The following is a 20337-nucleotide window of genomic DNA, read 5'->3' as shown; positions in this document are numbered from 1 at the left end:
GATACGACTTGTGAGAAAGTCCCAGTAAGGCCAACAATCACTTGTAAAAGCGCTACAGCGGTCTCTAGCTAGGACTAGTGTAAAGGTGGACTAAGAATCATATTAAGGATTCTGCATTATGGACTAATAACCATATCAAGAATTCTGCATTACAACTTTCTGTATGAGAAGTTGGCACAAAATAGAATCTGTCGCACTATTTGAAAACCTGGGTGTACAAGATATCTGGCCAAGTTGCTGCAAAATATTACATTGTATAGATTATGCAAACATCATATTTCTTGTTTCTTTAAGATGCTTTTGTAACATACAATATCCTATTTAATAAAAAAATTATAATTTGCATTTCAGAGCTTTCAAAAATTTCAGTGTCAGATTGTTTTATTGGGTAATATTAGAGAATGTGCAGGGCCGCAACTAGGGGGGGGCTAGAGGTGCACGTGCACCGGGAGGGGATTGCGGGGGGGTGAAAAAGCAGACTCTGCCATCTGAAAATGAAAAGAGGAGACTAATGCTAGAGGTCCTTACTGGACCTCTAGTGTCTGTCTCTTTCTTGGCGGCGGCCATTTTTGGGTGGCCGTTTTCAGCAGATTCCATGCGGACTAGCCGTCCGCATTGACTCTGCTGAAAACGGCCATCAAAAAATGGCCGCCGCCAAGGAAGAGACAGATGCTAGAGGTCCTACTGGACCTCTAGTGTCTGTTAGCAGAGCGCAATGCACACAGCGTTCCCGGAAGTGCCGGGAACGCTGGCGCTGCAGGGAGAGGATGCTGAGAGCTGCATATTCTCCCTTCAAACCCCCCTGGCAATGAGCATAAACCCCCCTGGCTGAGCATAAACCCCCATGGCAACGAGCATGGAACCCCATGGCAATGAGCATGGAACCCCTGACAAGAAGCATGAAACCCCGTGGCAATGAGCATGTAACCCCTGGCAACGAGCATGAAACCCCATGGCAACGAGCAGGTAATTTTAAAGTAATTAGAAGCATTACTGTGGGGCATAAAATGGTGTCAGGCAAATATGTAAGTGGCACTTTGGTAATAGGCATTACAGTGGCATAATGTGTAATGGGCATTATGGTGTATGGAATAATGTAAGTCACTATACCAGGGACGTCTGAGTAATGCACTGCCTTATGGAGGAGCAAGGACAAAATCCAGGTACGGGAAGGGAGGGGGGCGCAAAATTGCTGCCTTGCACCGGGTGACAGATATCCTAGTCTCGGCCCTGGAATGTGTTGTGGGTCTATATACTTTTGCAGAGCATTGTAAATCGGACAAAAATGAAAAGCATCAATATGTATCAGACAATTAATTTAATTTTATAGGAACAGCAAACACTGGTAAATTATTGCAGCTGAAGGATCCATGAAAAAGGTGCTGTTTAGTACTCCTTCACCAAATAAAGAGTCTGGCCAAAGTGGGCAGGGAGTATGTAATTTATTGGGTAGTCATGAAATGTTTTTTTCTTTAAAATATTTTTTTGTGTGAACCACTTCTTTATTGCAAGAACCCATCTATTAATATAAAGATTTTAAAGAGTAGACATTTAAAAATGTAAACACAAGAACTCCTTTGTTTCAGAGTTTCATTCCTGGATAAGGACGCTTGCCCGTTTATGGATCAGCACACATGATAGCACTGTGTGGCTTTCAGGATTACCATTTACACATAACTGTATGCCCATATGATGCATACAAATTGTGAAGTGGAGACTTAAAAGGAAAATGCAATTTTGTTTGACCACTTTAAATGTAGCACAACAAAATAGGTGATACAGCAATAACCTCATGTCTTCATAAAGACACACTGTGAAATGTTTGGGAATATAGACAGTTAATGTCACATTCATAAATAATCAGGGAGAAAAGTTTTCAGCTGCAAAAGTTCAGAAACAGAATATTCTGCATTTTGATAGAAACTGAGCGCGGTAAGAAGTTCAATGTCTCTCACACGGGCTACATGAAACCAGAGAAGTTCTTCAATCCATAATGTTTCTTTATCTTTATTTTCCTGTAGATGCAAAAAAAGATTTAAATCAGACATAAAATAAATATTTAAACAATATCAACTGGGAACAGAATTATAGAGGAAGTGTTTATTGTTTTCAAAACCACTAACTCATCAGTTAGAATATAACGTAATTAACAAATGTAATAGCTATCTAAATCCCCTTGTTCCTAGAACCATATAAAGTAGCAAAATATAGGCACTCCATTTAATGAGCCTGGGGGATTATTGGAGCTGAAGTGCCAGTAGAGAATATGAAGCACCAGCCATGATCAAAGTACATTTTATTGGACAGTAAATGTTAATGGCAGTGGTTCCCAAACTGTGCACTGCGATACCCTGGAGTGCCTCAGGACACTTGCAGGGGTGCCTCAGGTTGGTGGTCCAGCACCAAATCAAATTCTTTATGGTCAATGTAAATGTAAATATGTGGACAAACAGAAGCGCAAACCTGTCACCAACTACATAACTGAACCTACGGATGACAGGTCAGCATAATTTACTTCACTTTACTACATTTTTTTCTGAATTCATCAATAACAAACTTTTGGCTTAGGGGTGCCGTGAAAACAATGCTGATACTCTAGGGTGCAATGATTCAAAAAAGTTTGGGAACCTCTGGTTTATGGTCTTGTATTGTACATTAGTCATGATGGGGCTTCTTTTGACAATCACCATAATCGAGCACATTAATTAGTACATAGACTATCTGCAGGAAATTGTCAAAAGAAACTACATCCATGGCAAAAAGTTTTGAGAATTACATAAGTATTGGTTTTCACAAAGTTTGCTGCTTCAGTTTTTTTAGACCTCGAGTTAGATGTTACTATGGTATACTGAAGTAAAATTACAAGCATTTCATAAATGTCAAAGGCTTATATTGACAATTACATTAAGTTTATGCAAAGAGTCCATATTTGCAGTGTTGACCCTTCTTTTTCAAGACCTCTGCAATTCGCCCTGGCATGCTGTCAATCAACTTCTGGGCCACATACTGACTGATGGCCGCCCATTCTTGCCTAATCAATGCTTGGAGTTTGTCAGAATTTGTTGATTTTTGTTTGTCCACCACCTCTTGAGGATTGACCACAAGTTCTCAATGGAGTTTCCTGGCCATGGACTCAACATTTAAATGTTTTGTTCCCCCGAGCCACTTAGTTATCACTTTTGCCTTATGGCAAGGTGCTCCATCATGCTGGAATAAACATTGTTCGTCACCAAACTGTTCTTGGATGGTTGGGTTAAGTTGCTCTTGGAGGATGTATTGTTACCATTTTGTATTCATGGTTGTGTTCTTAGGCAAAATTGTGAGTGATCCCACTCCCTTGGCTGAGAAGCAACCCCACACATGAATGGTCTCAGGATGCTTTACTGTTGGCATGACCCTGTCGACCTTCTTAACAGTTGATCTTTAGTGTGTCGACCTTCAGACCCTGTCAACCTTCAGACCCTATCGACCTATTGCCTGTCTACCTTTTTATTTTAGACCTAATGATCCACACCCCTCTGAGTTAGGATGATGCTTCAGCTGGGAGACCCAACCCGGTCAGGGATGATGCTTCAGCTGTGGGACCCGGTGAATGGGCTCCCCTGGCTGTGGCATCACCCCCCCTCTAGAAAGAGTTTGGTGCTGGCTCTGAATAATACAGGGGAACTCTATGCATTTTTTCCCCTGTATTTCCAGAGCCAGGACTGGATCAGAGACCAATGCTGGTTGCGCTTAATACAGGGGACCCCTGCATCATTTGTTCCCTGTATTTTGGCAACCAGGGCTGGTTCAAAAAAGCCTGGTGCTGGTTGTGCTTCATACGGGGGACCCCTACCTCTTTTGTCCCCTGTATTTAGCACAACCAGTACTGGGTCTCCTATGGGGGGGGCCTGCGTTATATATATTTGATAATTGAAACTGATTCAAGCGACTAGCGTGTCTTATGTATAATGGCATTTTATAACCCACTGGGACAAGAATGAAGTGCATTAGTGTTCGTATATATATATATATATATATATATATATATATACACACACACACACACACACACACACATACATACATAAGTTTTGTAGCAAAGTGTAGATGTAAGGTGCTTTGTTAAAAAAGTGCACTGTGTGCAAAAATGTGCTACTAAAGTGCTGAAATAGACCAATAGTTTAGCCATTTAAAATTACCCCATATATTTTACTCTTACTGTGCTATGAATTATATGTTAACTATTGTTTTATGAAGTGTATTTATTAACTTATTGTCTAATAATACTTGCACAGCACATTGCACTTTATGATCCACCTGGTTACCCATTAAGGGTTGATTAGAGGTTGTGATCATTGCTAGTCTGTGCATTGGATTTTTGTTCATGTATAAATAAATTGATATATATTTATCTTTATTACACTCTGTTCATATCACTTTATACTTTTTGGTATTTATAAAGCACTTTACCATCCCCATTTGATAGGGTCATTTTAAACTGTTAAATTATTGGTCTATTTCAGCACTTTAGTAGCATATTGGAATACACACATGCAGTCTATGCAACTGAGGGCCTGATTCAGAGCCGGACGCTATTTGCGGACGGTAGTTCTGAAAAAGGGGCCGGATATTTAAATTAAGCACTCGCTCTTTGCGGTCTGTTGACGCCTCTATGTCTGAACGAGCAAACGAAACATGTGCTCGCTATTTTGAAAAAACGCCCCCTGGCCGCTCGCATCATACGTCATCTCCGCTATTTATTAGATTAATCGAGTACATCGAACGGCGTATGAACTGCTCCCTATTCTTGTGGTAGCATTTTCCTACCGCAATCATGCGAGCAGTTCAGGCTAAAAGACAACCAAGTGACTGCTTTGTTAATTATGCACTCCCATTAAACGCCCGTTTTGACCGTTTGGCACGTCTGCGTTCGGATCTCCACTCCCCGTTTTCAAGCACCTTCCCCTGTTACTACCCACAAAAGCCTCATTCTGTCACTCATATTAGCAGGCATTCGCTATTTTGCGAGCACACGATTTCCGACCGCACTGACTGGTTGGCGCATGCGCATTACAACCCATACGCATGCGCAGATGTGCGAACATCGCTCGGTACGAATGAGCGGCCCTGAATCAGGCCCTGAGGTCTGAGCAGTTATGTGTCGCACACATCCCACTCAGTGCCCACAATCTTCCCATTCGTTCACCACAACAATCTCACTGGGTTCTAACATCCTTCACACTCCATACATCCATTTCCCTAATTTCTAAAACTATCATACTCTGTCTATGTATGTACACTATCTGCACCTCCATTGTGCTCTACACTATCTGCACCTCCATTGTGCTCTATCTTCCCCTACAGCTGTGTGGTCTCCTAACTGTGCTTGTTCTTTATTCCCTCATCCGCAGCAATCTGTCTTTTCCCATCTGCACCGCCCTGTCTTCCTGCATCCGTGCCACTGTGTTTCCTTCAATCTGCACCATTACCTTTCCCCAGTCATGCCACTCTGTCTTCCCCTCATCTGTGGCAGTCTTTCTTCCTCCATCTGCACAACTCTGTCCCCCCACCCACACCACTCTGTCTTCCACCCAATCCGCACCAATCTGTCTTCCCCAAAACCCTACTGATGTGTGTTCTCCCATTGTGCTCGTCTGTATTCCCTCAGCCGTACCAATCTGTTTTTACCCATCTGCACTGTTCTGTTTTCCTGCATCCATGCCACTCTGTACCCCCCCATCCATGTCGCTCTGTTCTCCCAAACCATGCCGCTCTGTCTCCCTCACATCCGCACCACTGTTTTCCACCCATCTGCATCACTTTGTCCCCAACATCCAAACCACTGCTTTCCACCCATCTGCATCACTTTGTCTCCCACCCCCCCATCTCTGCTGCTTAATCTCCATGCCTTTCTGTCTCCCACATCCACAACACTCTCTCGTCCCCCATCTACCCCACTCTTATCAAATCTGCGCAGCTCTATGTTCTGTTCAGACCTCAGTTGCATAGACTCTATGGGCCATATTCAATTAGCTGCGGGAGTTCACCCGCAACTAATGGCCGGCCCAATTTCCTGTGGCGCGGGGATTAGCTATTCAATTAAATAGCTTTTTCCCCGCGTCATAAAATTGGGACTCATGCGTGTAAACACTGATTCCGTGAAAACGGCAGAATCAGTGTGTTTTTACTTCACGTGCGAGGCCGATTAGGCCGTTTTTGCACAAATTTTACCTCGCACCTCCATGAGGTGTGTGATAAAGTCCAACTGCGGGGACTCTCACGCAGGGTCTCGAGGACTCCCACGCAAGGATTCCCCCCTAATTGAATTGGATCAGTGCGACAATTTGTCGCGGGTGAACTCCCGCGGCTATTTGAATATGGCCCAATGTGTGTATTCCAATGAGCACACAATTCTGTGAATTAGCAGCTCCACCATTTTGTGAGTGACAGCAATCTTACTCTTGAGAGTGCTGCATCTGCAGTTAAACCACAGGGTGTGATGGTATACCATACAGTATCTGTATTGTGCAAGGAACACGTTCATTAAGGCATTAGCCTTAATGATCGTAATTTCATTCCTTTTTTTAAGTTTGAGTGGTAGAAATTCAGTAGGTTTTGTGAAATTTCAGATCATGTCTATGAAGCCTTAATGGGACATGGATTATATAGTATAGGGTGTCTACAGGGAATGGGATTGAAATGCCGGTGGCGTCAGCCCGAGAGGATGAAATCCCGACAGCATCAGGTAAGTTACTTAACCCTCCTCTCTCCCCCCTAACCCTCCCTTAGGGGTACCTAACTCTAAACTCCCGAGGTGGTGCCTAACCCTAAATCCCCCCTGGGGGTGCCTAACCCTAACCTCCCCCTGGTGGTGCCTAACCCTCCCCCGAGGGGTGCCTAACCCTAATCTCCCCCCAAAACCTAACGCTAACCCCACTAGAGCCCCTCATCCTAACCCTCCCCCCCACAGCTAACGCGAAGGGCGCCCCGGACTTACCTTCATTCAGGTTGGCATCCTCGGCCTTGGGATTAACATAGGCATCGGTATATAGACGCCTATGTTAAATCCCTTGCTGGGATTACGTTGTCGGGATTCTCATCACTACATCCCGTCTACAGTGCATCCAGAAAGTATTCACAATGCTTCACTTTTTCCACATTTTGTATTCCAAAATGGAATAAATGTATTTTTGTCCTCAAAATTCTACATAAAATACCTTATAATGACAACGTGTAAAAAGTTTTTTTGAGATTTTTTCAAATTTAATAAAAAAAAAAAAACACTAAGAAATTACATGTACATAAGTATTCATGGTCTTTGCCATGAAGTTCAAAATTGAGCTCAGGTGCATCCTGTTTCCACTGATCATCCTTGAGATGTTCCTACAGCTTAATTCGAGTCCACCTGTGGTAAATTCAGTTGTTTGGACATGATTTTGAAAGGCATACACCTGTCTAAATTAGGTCCCACACAGTGCATGTCAGAGCACAATCCAAGCATGAAGTCCAAGGAATTGTCGGAGGACCTCAGAGACAGGATTGTCTCGAGGCACAAATCTTGAGAAGGGTACAGAAAAATATCTGCTGCTTTGAAGGTTCCAGTGAGCACAGTGGTCTCCATCATCCGTAAATGGAAGAAGTTCGGAACCACCAGGACTCTTCCTAGAGATGGTTGGCCGTCTAAACTGAGCGATTGGGGGAGAAAGGCCCTAGGGTCACTCTGTCAGAGCTACAGCATTCCTCTGTGGAGAGAGGAGAACCTTCCAGAAGGACAACTATCTCTGCAGCAATCCACCTATCAGGCCTGTATATTAGAGTGGTCAGACGGAAGCCACTCCTTAGTAAAAAGCACATGGCAGCCCACCTGGAATTTGCCTAAATGCACCTGAAGGACTCTCTGGTCTGATGAGACAAAGATGAAACTCTTTGGCGTGAATGCAGTCATTTTGTTTAGAGCAAACCAGGCACCGCACATCACCAGACCAATACCATCCCAACAGTGAAGCATGGTGGTGGCAGCATCATGCTGTGGGGATGTTTTTCAGCGTCAGGAACTGGGAGACTAGTCAGGATAGAGGGAAAGATGAATGCAGCAATGTACAGAGACATCCTGGATGAAAACCTGCTCCAGAGCGCTCTTGACCTCAGACTGGGGCGACGGTTCATCTTTCAGCAGGACAACGAACCTAAGCACACAGCCAAGATATTAAAGGAGAGGCTTCAGGACAACTCTGTGAATGTCCTTGAGTGGCCCAGCCAGAGCCCAGACTTGAATCCAATTGAACATCTCAGGAGCGATCTGAAAATGGCTGTGCACCGATGCTTCCCATCCAACCTGATGGTACTTGAGAGGTGCTGCAAAGAGGAATGGGCAAAACTGCCCAAAGATAGGTGTGCCAAGCTTGTGGCATCATATTCAAAAAGACTTAAGGTTGCAATTGCTGCCAAAGGGTGCATCAACAAAGTATTGAGCAAAGGCTGTGAATACATATGTACGTGTGATTTATTAGTTTTTTATTTTTTAATAAAATTTGCAAACATCTCAAAAAAACTTTTTACACATGATCATTATGGAGTATTGTGTGTAGAATTTTGAGGACGAAAATGAATTTATTCCATTTTGGAATAAGGCTGTAACATAACAAAATGTGGAAAAAGTGAAGCGTTGTAAATACTTTCCGGATGCCCTGTATATAGAAATATTATAACTAATATGCATTTTTTTCCCAGAAGAGGGAGCCAGTGATTTTTAAATGAACAGCATTTAAAACTTTTGTAGAAGAAATATATACTGTGCTTCACATAGTTAAACAATTGTGTGTGTGTGTGTCTGTGTGTGTGTATGATAGTTACACACAAGAACCTCACCAAAAGAAATAAATTTAAACTTACAACACAACTTTCACTGTTGTCTGCCCTGTGTGGTACAATAAAGGACACAGCCTCAAGAGGTCCTGTACACTGTAGAGGAGATTCGGATGGATTCTTGCAACTTGTCAGGACAATAAAATAGTGAGTTGGTATGTAAACAATGGAATCTTTTGACATTCTGCAAGTGAAAAACATCACATAATATTATGTAGTGATAAAATAACCACAATCAATCAATGACCAGCCCACAATTATAAACCTAAAAAAGTATACATTTTTAAAACTGAATAAATAATACACAATGAATAAAAAGGTAATCACTGTCCTAGGAAAGTGCGTGCAGAACTAACCGCTACTCGCGGTGATAGCAGGTCTGTAATTGAATAGCTCCAGGCACTTGGGAGATGAGACTGTGCAACACAACCCACAGCTAATTAAATCTACCCCTAATCTTTCTGAATTCTGCCCAAAATATTTGTTTTGTGTGGAGATATCCTTTACATTGCACAGTACATAATTAAATTACTTACTGTTTAATTTGCTCCAGGGTGTCAAATCGACCATCAAAATCATTGTCGAATATGGGACCAGTGATCACATGGACGCCATTTTTATCTTCAGCATATTTTAGTAACAGGACGTTCTGGAAATAATTCCAAATCACTAAAGAAATAAGCAAAGTAGTACTTCTATAAACAACAGCAAAGTAAGTAAGGATTGTATTATATAAGGGAATCTCATTCTACCGAAGTAAAAGATACATATGATTGTTGGCTTTAAAGGGCAAAGCATACAAGTAGACATTTAAGGTTCGTTTCAATTGCAGATGAGGTGGATGGTGCCATTGCATTGATTTGGAAATGCCAGCAACGACGTACCAAAATCGCCCCAGTGATATTGCAGCTTTTTATACAAAAATACATTATCTAGGGGCTACCATAAGCGCAGCATATGTGCGCACTGGATCATGGGCTTTGCCGGCATCACATTCAACCAAACTGACCTCTGTTTTTAGAATCATATTACTTGCTTAGAATAATCATTCTGGGTGAAAGGTAAGGCTGACGAACAGCTGTATGTAATATGCTGTATTAATTGATAGACTAGCAAGACAACACTAATAATCAGGGCGCTAATATGCTCGTAAAATGTAAACTAGGTATTATATCATACAGCTGCAAAACATCCGTGAGCCTGTGTACACTCACAAAGAAACTAGAAGCTAGTTGACAATAACTTTAAAATAGGGATAGACATTGCCCATTAAAGTTTTCAAAACATCGATTTTAACTAGTTTTGTGCCAATGGTTCTCTTCCATCAATGGATGACTGGGAGCAGATTTTGTTTTCTCTCTCTTTACAGGACGGAGCTTAGCACCACCCCCTGGCATCCGCTAAGCCCCATTCCCACTTTTGATTGGCCCGCAGCCCTACTTCAAAACAGTCTCTCTCTCTCTCTCTCTCTCTCTCCCTCTCTCCCTCTCTCTCTCTCTCTCTCTCTCTCTCTCTCTCTCATACATACACACACACTAATAATGGGTATGGCAGAAAAGAGATCAAGACACCAAAGTACTTATATAACTGTTTTACATTAAATAAACAATATTCAATCAAATATATAAAAACATATAAACAACGGCACTCCGCAACAATATATCATATTGCAGTGAATACTGTAACTGATGATTGATAAATGTATCTGGTAACCGATCCTCACAGTCCTTATAAGAACCATCAGTGGCACATTTAGTAAAGTCTGTCCTGTTAGAATCTCACCAAGCAGGTTAAAAAGGTGAATACGAGTCCGCTCCTTAACTTCCAGACCTCCAGGTCTATTGCAGTGTATGCCCCGTCTAGCTTAGTTGTTCCTGTGAGCGGCTGAATAACCACCGCTTAGCTGGAGTAATGGTTCTCTGGGCCATAATTACGTCAGCCTGTGACAGCCCTACACAGCACTGCAAGGTGAGCACTCAGCATGTCAGCATATCTGGCAGACACCAAGCCCGACGGGGCTTTCACTGCAATAGACGTGGAGGTCTGGAAGTGAAGGAGTAATATTGGCAATTTTGCTATATTAATGGACATTTTTAAAGATGGTGTTATTAATGCTACTGCTGGCATAATACTGGGCATATTACTAGTGGACTATTAATAGGAACAATTTGTACTACTGTCAAATTACTAGCCATAACTACTTTTGGAATTATTTGAACTTACTATTGAATGCACATTACTTCTACTGCAGATATATAATTAAATTACTGTTGCATTATATATCTATGGATGTTATTGCATGTCCATAAATGACTGGTAAAAATAAAACCTGAGGTGTCGGTCAGGGATTGGTTCTCTGCGGTCACAAATACAAGCCCATTGCGTAATTTTAGAGATAGGGCCTTTGTAGGTAAAGATTATTTACAATCTACAACTATCTGATTAATATAGGTCAGAGTCATTAAATAAACACATTATGGTATAACATCCTCAGTGTTCTTCAGCACAATGTTCCACTAGACTTTGCACTACAGAATTCTGAATAATTACTCTCTAGACGTGCATACTTAGATAAGGATACATTGCATATTAAGGCAGAATACAATAGAATATCAACTAATAGTCTACCATAATGTAAAAAAAACCAAAACAGTCAAATCCAAAGACAACCCCCCCTCCACCCCCCACCTCAGTAGTAAGTTACTAATGCAAAGGTGCAAAACTGACCTTTGAAGGCAGGATACATTGGAATAACATTGCTGGTCGTACGTCCTGAATAAGTGTCATTTTCATAAGTTCTTTTGAGGCCTAAAAAAGGTTTCAACAATGATTATAAACAAAGTCAGATCAGACAGCATTCTATCTGTCCTCTACTACTGGTCACATACTCATTCAAATTCAATTAAATATCTCAGGGCTCAAACATATGCGCACTTTCCATGTACTAAGGGGCCTTCAGACCCGGATGCTAAGCTGCGATTGTCGCCCGCCTGCGGCAAAATACGCATGCGCGAACCAGTCTGTGCGATGGGGAAGTGCTCGCTCGAAGACGGCAGAAAAAAAAACGGCGTTCTTTGGGCGTGCATAATTAGCATGTCAGCGTCATTGTCAGGGCCGGCAACAGAAATCTTGGGGCCCGGTACACTGATGTGTTTGGGGCCCCCCATGAAACCCCCACACCATCCCCCTCGGCCAAAAAACCCTGAACCCCCCACACCACAAGGTGTATTTATTAGATAGACATACATTTCAAGTTGATGTAACCTGCTTTGTTTTGTTTACTACTGTACCATGGTGCTTTAATTTGAAACGTCTTGAAATAGACATATATATATAGACCAAAGCGTCGACTTTTGTTACAGTTTATGTGAATCTAACTTATAAATACACCTTGTTGAACTTTGGTGATCTATATACATACATACATATGTACACATATATATATATATATATATATATATATATATACACACACACACACACGCATATATATATATATATACACATACACACGCAACACTCATATATACACAGACACATATATATGTATATATACACACACACACACATGTACGCATACATACATATATGTACATACAAACTATGTACAATATATATATATATATATTTATATATACACACACACACACATATATATATATTTCATTAGAACAGGGATTAAATAAAAATAAAGTAAAATACACTTATCACAAGTCCGTTATTACCTTGGGCTCGGGAGGGTGTCTGCAGCCAGTGTCACTAGAGCGGAGTGTGATTCCCACCTCCAGCTTTTCATAGGAGGCTGCTGCGGCAAAGAGGTAGGAAGGGATGGGATAGAAAGCCGGGACAGCGCAGGTGCAACGTCATAGGTAATGAAGTGGCAGCGTACCTCATTTTTATGGCGCATGCAGGGAGATTACCGTGGCAGCTTGTTTATTGGTCCAGTTGCGCTGTGCCTGCCGGGACGAACGGTACAGCATGTGTTCTCAAGTTTAGCGACCGTTCGGAGACAATCTGCACCTCGGGGCCTGGGACGGGGGTACCCTTTGTACTCCCCTGTCGCCGGGCCTGGTCATTGTACATGTTACTGGTTGTATTTCAGCCTGCAGTGATAGCAGTGCTTGCGGCGGGGTAGGGTCTACCTTAAGGGCTGCGAGCAGCTCAGATGGCTCTCGATGTTACTGAATAATCATACACTTTCTGGAGATGACGTGTGCTAAGAAAGAAAAGTGGGCGTCATTACACCAACGAGCGTTCACTCTGCCGTCCATTAGCCTGGCTGTGCGATCGCGGCATTTGCATATCCGCCCCCTGACGGCTGCGAGAGGGCGCAGCTTAGCGTCCGGGTCTGAATGAGCTCCTAAATTCAGACTGAGCTGCAGGCAGAATAAAACTTTTATACAGACATTCTATTCACTATAGAGGTCACAAACTGACACTTCACCAAACAATTAACACAACATATATTTATCTGTCAGGTTAATGTGTACTGACATTTGATGTGTGTTGACATCACCATATGACCCTCATTCCAAACTGGAAGTCACTTGTAGGCTAAAGAGAACTATTTTCTCATGTGTTTGTGGCAGAAGCAGTTTAACATCAAATATAATGAAGCCATTACTTTAAAAGACTATGGGGGAGATGTACTAAGTTTTGGAGAGAGATAAAGTGGAGAGAGTTTAAAGTACCAGCCACTCAGCTCCTAACTGTCACGTTACAGGCTGTGTTTGAAAAATGACAGTTAGGAGCTGATTGGTTGGTACTTTCTCTCTCGTCAATAACTCATGCACATTGTTTAGTAATTTAAATGTATTGTTTAAACAGTTGTGCCACTTCACTGAAACCAAAATTGTGATTGATTAGAGCAGATTAAAATAGTATAGTTACTTGAAGGAAAAAGAAATCCCTCTTGCAGAGACGTATGATCATGGTAAAATTGACAATTTTGACCTTGGTCGGGTGGGATTCGAACATCTACAAATAAACAGGAAGAATCCTTTTCCACGGAAGCAGACACAAATTCCTAATAAACATTAGAGACATCACAGTTCAGAAGTTCAAACTTGCAAAAACACATTAAGTTAATATAATAATAAGTATTGCTCTAACATAAAAGAGTACACCAGAAGGAAGTCATCATTTCCTTCTTCATTGTGGAGATATTTTTATTTAAGAACTCTTAAGTTTTAAAAATGACATCCCTGTGGTACCGTGAATTATATTATTAGAGCATTGTCATCCACTTGACAGGATAAACCCTTTCCTTAAAAAGTATTCTTTCATGTGTAAGTAATACCCCTTTTACACCAGAGCTAAAACCCGTGTTATTGCAGGGTTAACCCGGGTAGCTCCTTGGTGTAAAAGGGGAGAGGGTTGGATTCCCAGGTCTAGTGGCCCGGCAAACCAACCAAGGTAACTTGCAGGGTTTAACACGGGAATGACCCGTGAAACCCTGCAGTGCACACGGCGCGATCCGGGTCACGATGACCTGGAGCGCACCGCATGCCGGCCGATTGGCCAGCTTCAGTGGCGCTTGGAGATGACGTCATCTCCAAGCGTCCACTTCCACGCTGGAAGAGCCGGGTCACTGCAGACCCGGCTCCGGTGTGAACGGCGCAGACTCTGCAACATCCTGGGTCGGCTAAATTCCGGGTCTGATCCGGTTTGGAACCCTGTTGCAACCTCCGGGACAGACACGGAATTTAGGTATAAATGCGGTATCACAATAGGATACAACATAGTCAGAATACAAAAGTTATAAGTAAAGGCCCTCCTACAACAGCAATTAATTGGAGCAATTGTCCATTTTTCAGCTGATTGTGTAAAAAATTCTGCAATGTATGGGGTTCACAGATCGGAGATTTCAACCAAAAAGTGATTGGAATTGGTGAATCAGGTTGTCCAACATGTTGGATTTCACCAATTGAGCCTGTAGATTTCTAGTGTATGAGAACAATCAGCAGATTTGCAGACCATTACTAGAAAATGATGGGCCTTTCAAGATTGGCAGATATGTGTCTGCTGAAAATAATCTGCAAATCACAGAAAAATATCAGTAATGTATGGGTGCAGATTGTTGGATTGTGGAATCTTTAAATTGGATGAAAAAAATAAATCACAATCTGTGAATGTTTTTCTGATTGCTGATGTATGAGTCCCTTTAGTGGTTGGACTGAAAATATTCAGGTGTTCATAGTTATTCGGTGATCAGATTAGGCCATGCAATTACCAGACTGCTAATTGATAATGACAATTTATGTTTTTTTACTTTACATTATTTTCCCTATTTTAGCATTAGGCAGATGTAATTACCATTTCCTCACTAAGTGCCTGATACAGAGTTGAACACTAGTCCGTTCTGTGGATGGTTATTGTGACTTTTTTTGCACTGCATATGCATCTGCATCTTTGACGGGCATACGTAACTAGGGTCAACTACACAGTGGTTAAGAGTTGTCAGCATTTCAGTCATATCTCCACCTGAATGGGTATAATTGGCAGGCAACTGAGCATTCTAAGGGGTCTATGTACTAAGCCATTGAGAAAGATAAAGTGGAGAGAGACAAAGTACCAACCAAATCAGCTCCTGTCACTTTATAGATTGTTTGAAAAATTGCAGGAGCTGATTGGTTGGTACTTTATCTCTCTAATACCCCTTTTACACTGGAGCTAAAACCCGGGTTTTTGAAGGGTTAACCCGGGCAGCTCCCTGGTGTAAAAGGGGAGAGAGTTGGATCGCCGGGTCGAGTGACCCGGCAATCCAACCCAGGTAACTAGCAGGGTTTAACATGGGCGTAGCCCGTGAAACCCTGTTGTGAGAACAGCGCACTCCGGGTCACGATGACCTGGAGTGCGCTGCTAGCCGGCCGATTGGTCCGGCTTCAGTGGCGCTTGGAGATGACGTCATCTCCAAGCGACCACTTTGACTCCGCAAAAGCCGGGTCTATGCAGACCCGACTGCGGTGTGAGCGGCGCTGACTCGGGAATATCCCGAGTCGGCACCGGCAAAATTCTGGGTCTGATCCGGATAGGAACTTTGTTCCAACTCCGGGTCAGACCCGGAATTTAGGTGGAAAAGGGGTATAAGGCTTAGTACATAGACCCCTAAGTGTTCTAAGGGAGTACCTAGATGTATTGGATTTTGGATGGATCTCTTGAACAATGTAAAGGGCTGGTGCAAATGTGCACAGATAATGACAGCTACTTTCTCCAGCAGATGGAACAGGGCATTGCGGCCACACAAATACGTGCAACTCTGCATATGAATAAGTATCTGCATACAGGCAAATATCAACATTCATTTATATCCAACTTGCGTGCAAACCTGAACCAGGCTCTACATAATTGTAAATATCACAGTTCAGAGCTACAAGCAACAATCTTCAGCTGTTACATCCAGATTCATCAATTCTCATCTCACTACCTGGACCTTGTGACCTGTAACACATCTCTCTACTTTGCTTATTTGCCTTATTCCTTGGCCATATAGTTGTCCTCCTTTCCTCACTCCTTCTAATCTTCCCTCACCTTCGTCTATCACTCGTACTTCATCTCCCTTCTATTCAGTTCCCTGGATCTATACACTCACCCTCCTATACTTTCCATGCTCTGGCAGATCTCTTAAGGGACATACACACGAGACAATATCTTTGAACGATAACGATATTGTTCAACGATATATCGTGCATATCGTTTCGTGTGTATGCAATGAACGACCAATGATGTGCGCTCCCTCCGGACGATAACGATATCTTTGGTCGTCCGTGCATGCAGGCCAATTTGGACAATATCATCAGGAATTGCCTGATCAGAGATGTGGCAGGATGACTTCACTGAAAGATATCTATCCGCATGTACACCCAATATCATTTGTCCTGCACTACAGAAAGTTCCTGGGAAATCTTACCAATATCGTTCAAACAGCACATCGTTCAGTGTGTATGCAGCTTTACACTTCATCTCACGTCTCTTCTACTACCTTTAGATCTCCCTACACTCCCTACTAATACTGGGCATACACTATACAATTATCTGTCAGATATCTGTCCAATCTGGCTGGTTGGAATGAAAACCTTGTAATGTATGGGAGCAAATGACAGTTGATCATATGGTTTTAAACACTGGAAAATGGACAAAAAAACAATTGTTCAAATTGGTTAAATTTGTGTGTTTTAACCAATTTGTCTGAATAAACATTTTTGTCTATTTTCCAGTGTTTGTGAGCAAATGGACAATTGTCATTTGCTCCCATACATTACCAGGTTTTTATTCCAACCAGCCAGATTGGACAGGTATCTGACAGATAATTGTATAGTCTATACCCAGCATAACTCTCTCCCCTTCCGACATGTCCCCTACCTTCTCTCCACCAGCCCTTTCTTTTTGAAGATCAGCCGCACTATTACCTTCTATCCTCTGCACACTGCTTAAAAATGCTCTGCTACCTCCACAATCACCACCTCCTCAACCAGTTGTACCCCTTCACTCACCAATACCCTCTCTTCCTCATCCTCCTCGAAGCAGGGTGATTTTTCACTGTGTGCACTCCGGGCAGTTCTACAGGCTGCAAGGTGCATGCCCAGTGATTTCCAGATACCCTGAAAGCCAAAATTGTCTGTGCCATGGGGCAGTGATGGTGCCCAGGGCTGTCAGGTATTGGGGATGTGGCAAAGGTGTGGGCACGCCCTTCCAATTTTTTTTAATAAAGATACTATGCAGCAGCATCAGAGTGGTTCCAGGGAGAAAGGGGGGGGGTAAGTGCAATTTCCCCCACCTGTGGCACTTCTCTGCCTACTACCACTTGCCACTGTATATCAGAGCAGTAGCAGCAGCACACCGGGCAGTGAGAGGAGACTGCTGTGACAGCAACTACCCTGATCTCTCCACAGCACAGCACAAAGCAGCATGTGCTGGGCTGGGGAGGGAGGCTGCTGTCGTTGAGTATCAGCAGTCTCCTCTCTCCCTGCCAGATGTACAGCTGCCATTCCACTGCTATACAGCGTGCAGCAGTAGGAGCAGAGGTGCAGCCAACCTGAGCCCTTCCTATCCGCCAGGGCAAGTAATACCCACTCCCCCACATCTCAGCAGCCCTGACAGTGCAGCTCCCTAGGCTCTGCGCACTAGGTGGTGAGTTCTGGCCCTGCCCAACCCAATCACCACTATCGCTTCACTCTCCTTCCTCTGCCATAACACTTCCAACCTTGCACGTCCAACCACAATCACATGTCTGCTCACACATAACTACCATTTTTTTGTGCACCCTGGAATCCTAGATTAAGTTACCGCAAGATCACATGCACGTATGACCATTACTCTTTACTCCTTCAGTCTCCCATCCCTCACTGTAATTTTAATCCCCTTGATCCTATCTCCTTCATCACATCTACCACCCCCCGAGCACTACCTCCAAATTGCACAACAATTTCTCTGCCCAGTTTTCCACTTCCTTTCAGCAAACTATCCACTCTCATTTTGAGGGGATTTAAACATCCATACTGACAACCCAAGTAGAACTGCTGCCCCTAAACTCATCACAGATGTGTCCTTATGCGCTGTAGCTTCAGTCATGCCAAACAGCCCCTCAGCATGCCAACTGCCAGACAACTCAACCTTGCCAAACTTCACTTTCACTCAAAGAGTCTTATTTACATGAATAAAACAACTGGAAGCGATTAAACTACTTTGCTAGATTGCACTGATTAACTTGATGTGCTAAATTTGTACATTTGTGTGTGAATGAGTCTGAATCTGTATACAAGTGCTATGATGCTATGATGCAGTGACCATGTCTTTGCCAAGTTCTGTTGTGCTTCATCTGTGACTTTGTAGGTGTTTAATTACTAATTTCTGTGCGGATAAAGTCAGAGCCCAGTGTCTCTAGTACAGAGTGGTGTTTTGCTGCATCTGCAATGCATATAAGATGCAAAATTTAAAGAAAAAGACAGTACGCTACACCTCTCTGAACAGCTCAGTCACGTTGAGGCTAGGAGTATGAGGACACATCTGTACCTACTGTGACCTTTTATAATGCCCACTGTAATGGTCACGCCCTGATTACCGTCAGCTACAATGCCCCCACAAATGCTTCCCCTTCATACATCTCTGACCTCATCACTAGATACACCCCAGCTGAACCTCTGTGCTATGTCTCTGATCTACGCACCTCCCACCGTCTCATAACCTCCACTCACTCCCACCTCCATTAATTCTCCCCTACTGCTCCCCACCAATGAAATTTCCTCTCAACCAATCTTTCAAGTGTTCCCTCAAAATGTTAGTGAGTCTTACTCTGCAACAATACATTTATACGTGTGAAATCTTTATTTGTTTTGTGCTACTTGTCATCGTAGCTGTGCAAGTCTACTTATATTTGCTTTATTTGTGTTCATGTATTTGTATATTGACTTCTGGTGCTGCAGTATTTGTGCTATACAAATATATGACGACGATGATTAGGTGAACAATGTTTGTGAAAAATATTTTTACATGCATTTAAAGAGCTGAACTCAGAATGACCGATTTTATAGCAAAATAATATAGGGCCGAATTCAATTAGCCAGATAAAAAATGGAACTTAACGTGTGTAAGGACGCTCCCGCTTAAGGCGGAATTCAATTGGAAAAGGCTTATTCCAGAGTTAGTACTTAATTCTTGCTGGTAACACCCGCCTCCTGCTGCATTACCATAATTGCAAGGATGGAATTGCAAAGCTGCTTGCGTGCAGCTTTGCAGTTCTGTTTTGTGCTGAATCAGGGACTGTGTTTGCCTCCGCCACCGGCCAGAGGCTGCTGAGAGAGATCAGAAGATCATAAAATTAGTGCTGTTCCTACATAATTTTTTGAAAAAAAATCTTGATACATAGACCTCTATATCGTGTTATGTCTGTATTGTATCTGTTAGTGCACTTTGTAAACTGCTACATACCCCTTGTGGTGCCATATAGAAGATGATAATATTCACATTTATTTATATAGTGCTACCCATTGCATAGCACTATATAGACAAAATATTGGTCACATCAGTTCCTGCTTCATTGGAGCTTAAAGTCTGAATTCCGTAAAAAACACACACGCACGCACACCTATAAGTATGATTTTGGAGTGTAGGATGAAACCAGAGTACCCAAGAGGAAATCCATGCAACACAGGAGAACACACAGCTTCACACAGATAGATCCCTGGGCAGGAGTGAAACTCATGACAGCAGTGCGTAAGGCAGCCAAGCTAACCACTGTGCCACCATGTGGTCAATCTTTCAAGACTGCTTCACTTTGGGCCAGCTCATATATAGATTATGAAAATTAACTGAAATAGGCAAATGTTTAATTTTTTATTATAGTAAAACTTTATAAACATTACTTTTTTAAGATACATAATCTGCTAAATGAGATTTTCAAAAAAATATATATTTGCTTTTAATTAAATGTTCAACATAACATGTTTTTTTTAATATATTTTGAGACTTATTTGCCACAAATATTTAATACTA

The 20337-nt window shown here is 42.4% G+C and overlaps 1 protein-coding gene across 1 annotated transcript in view; it reads right to left on the bottom strand.

The window, feature by feature from the left end:
* Nucleotides 1-589: 589 nt before the first annotated feature.
* ENPP1 (ectonucleotide pyrophosphatase/phosphodiesterase 1) overlaps nucleotides 590-20337 on the bottom strand; it is a 151739-nt gene continuing 131991 nt past the window's right edge. Inside the window, exons 21-25 of the mRNA XM_088443096.1 lie at nucleotides 13738-13873; nucleotides 11575-11655; nucleotides 9384-9516; nucleotides 8875-9031; nucleotides 590-2015 (exon numbers count right to left, since the gene is read on the bottom strand). Coding sequence (XP_088299222.1) covers nucleotides 1851-2015; nucleotides 8875-9031; nucleotides 9384-9516; nucleotides 11575-11655; nucleotides 13738-13873 — 672 coding nt within the window. The 3' untranslated portion in view covers nucleotides 590-1850. The remainder of the gene's footprint in view (nucleotides 2016-8874; nucleotides 9032-9383; nucleotides 9517-11574; nucleotides 11656-13737; nucleotides 13874-20337) is intronic.

The sequence above is a fragment of the Taudactylus pleione genome, unplaced genomic scaffold (assembly GCF_031769625.1).
Source record: "Taudactylus pleione unplaced genomic scaffold, aTauple2 ptg000326l, whole genome shotgun sequence".
Classification (NCBI taxonomy): domain Eukaryota; kingdom Metazoa; phylum Chordata; class Amphibia; order Anura; family Myobatrachidae; genus Taudactylus; species Taudactylus pleione.
The sequence above is the reverse complement of the archived record's forward strand: the minus strand, read 5'-3'. Positions and strand labels throughout refer to the sequence as shown.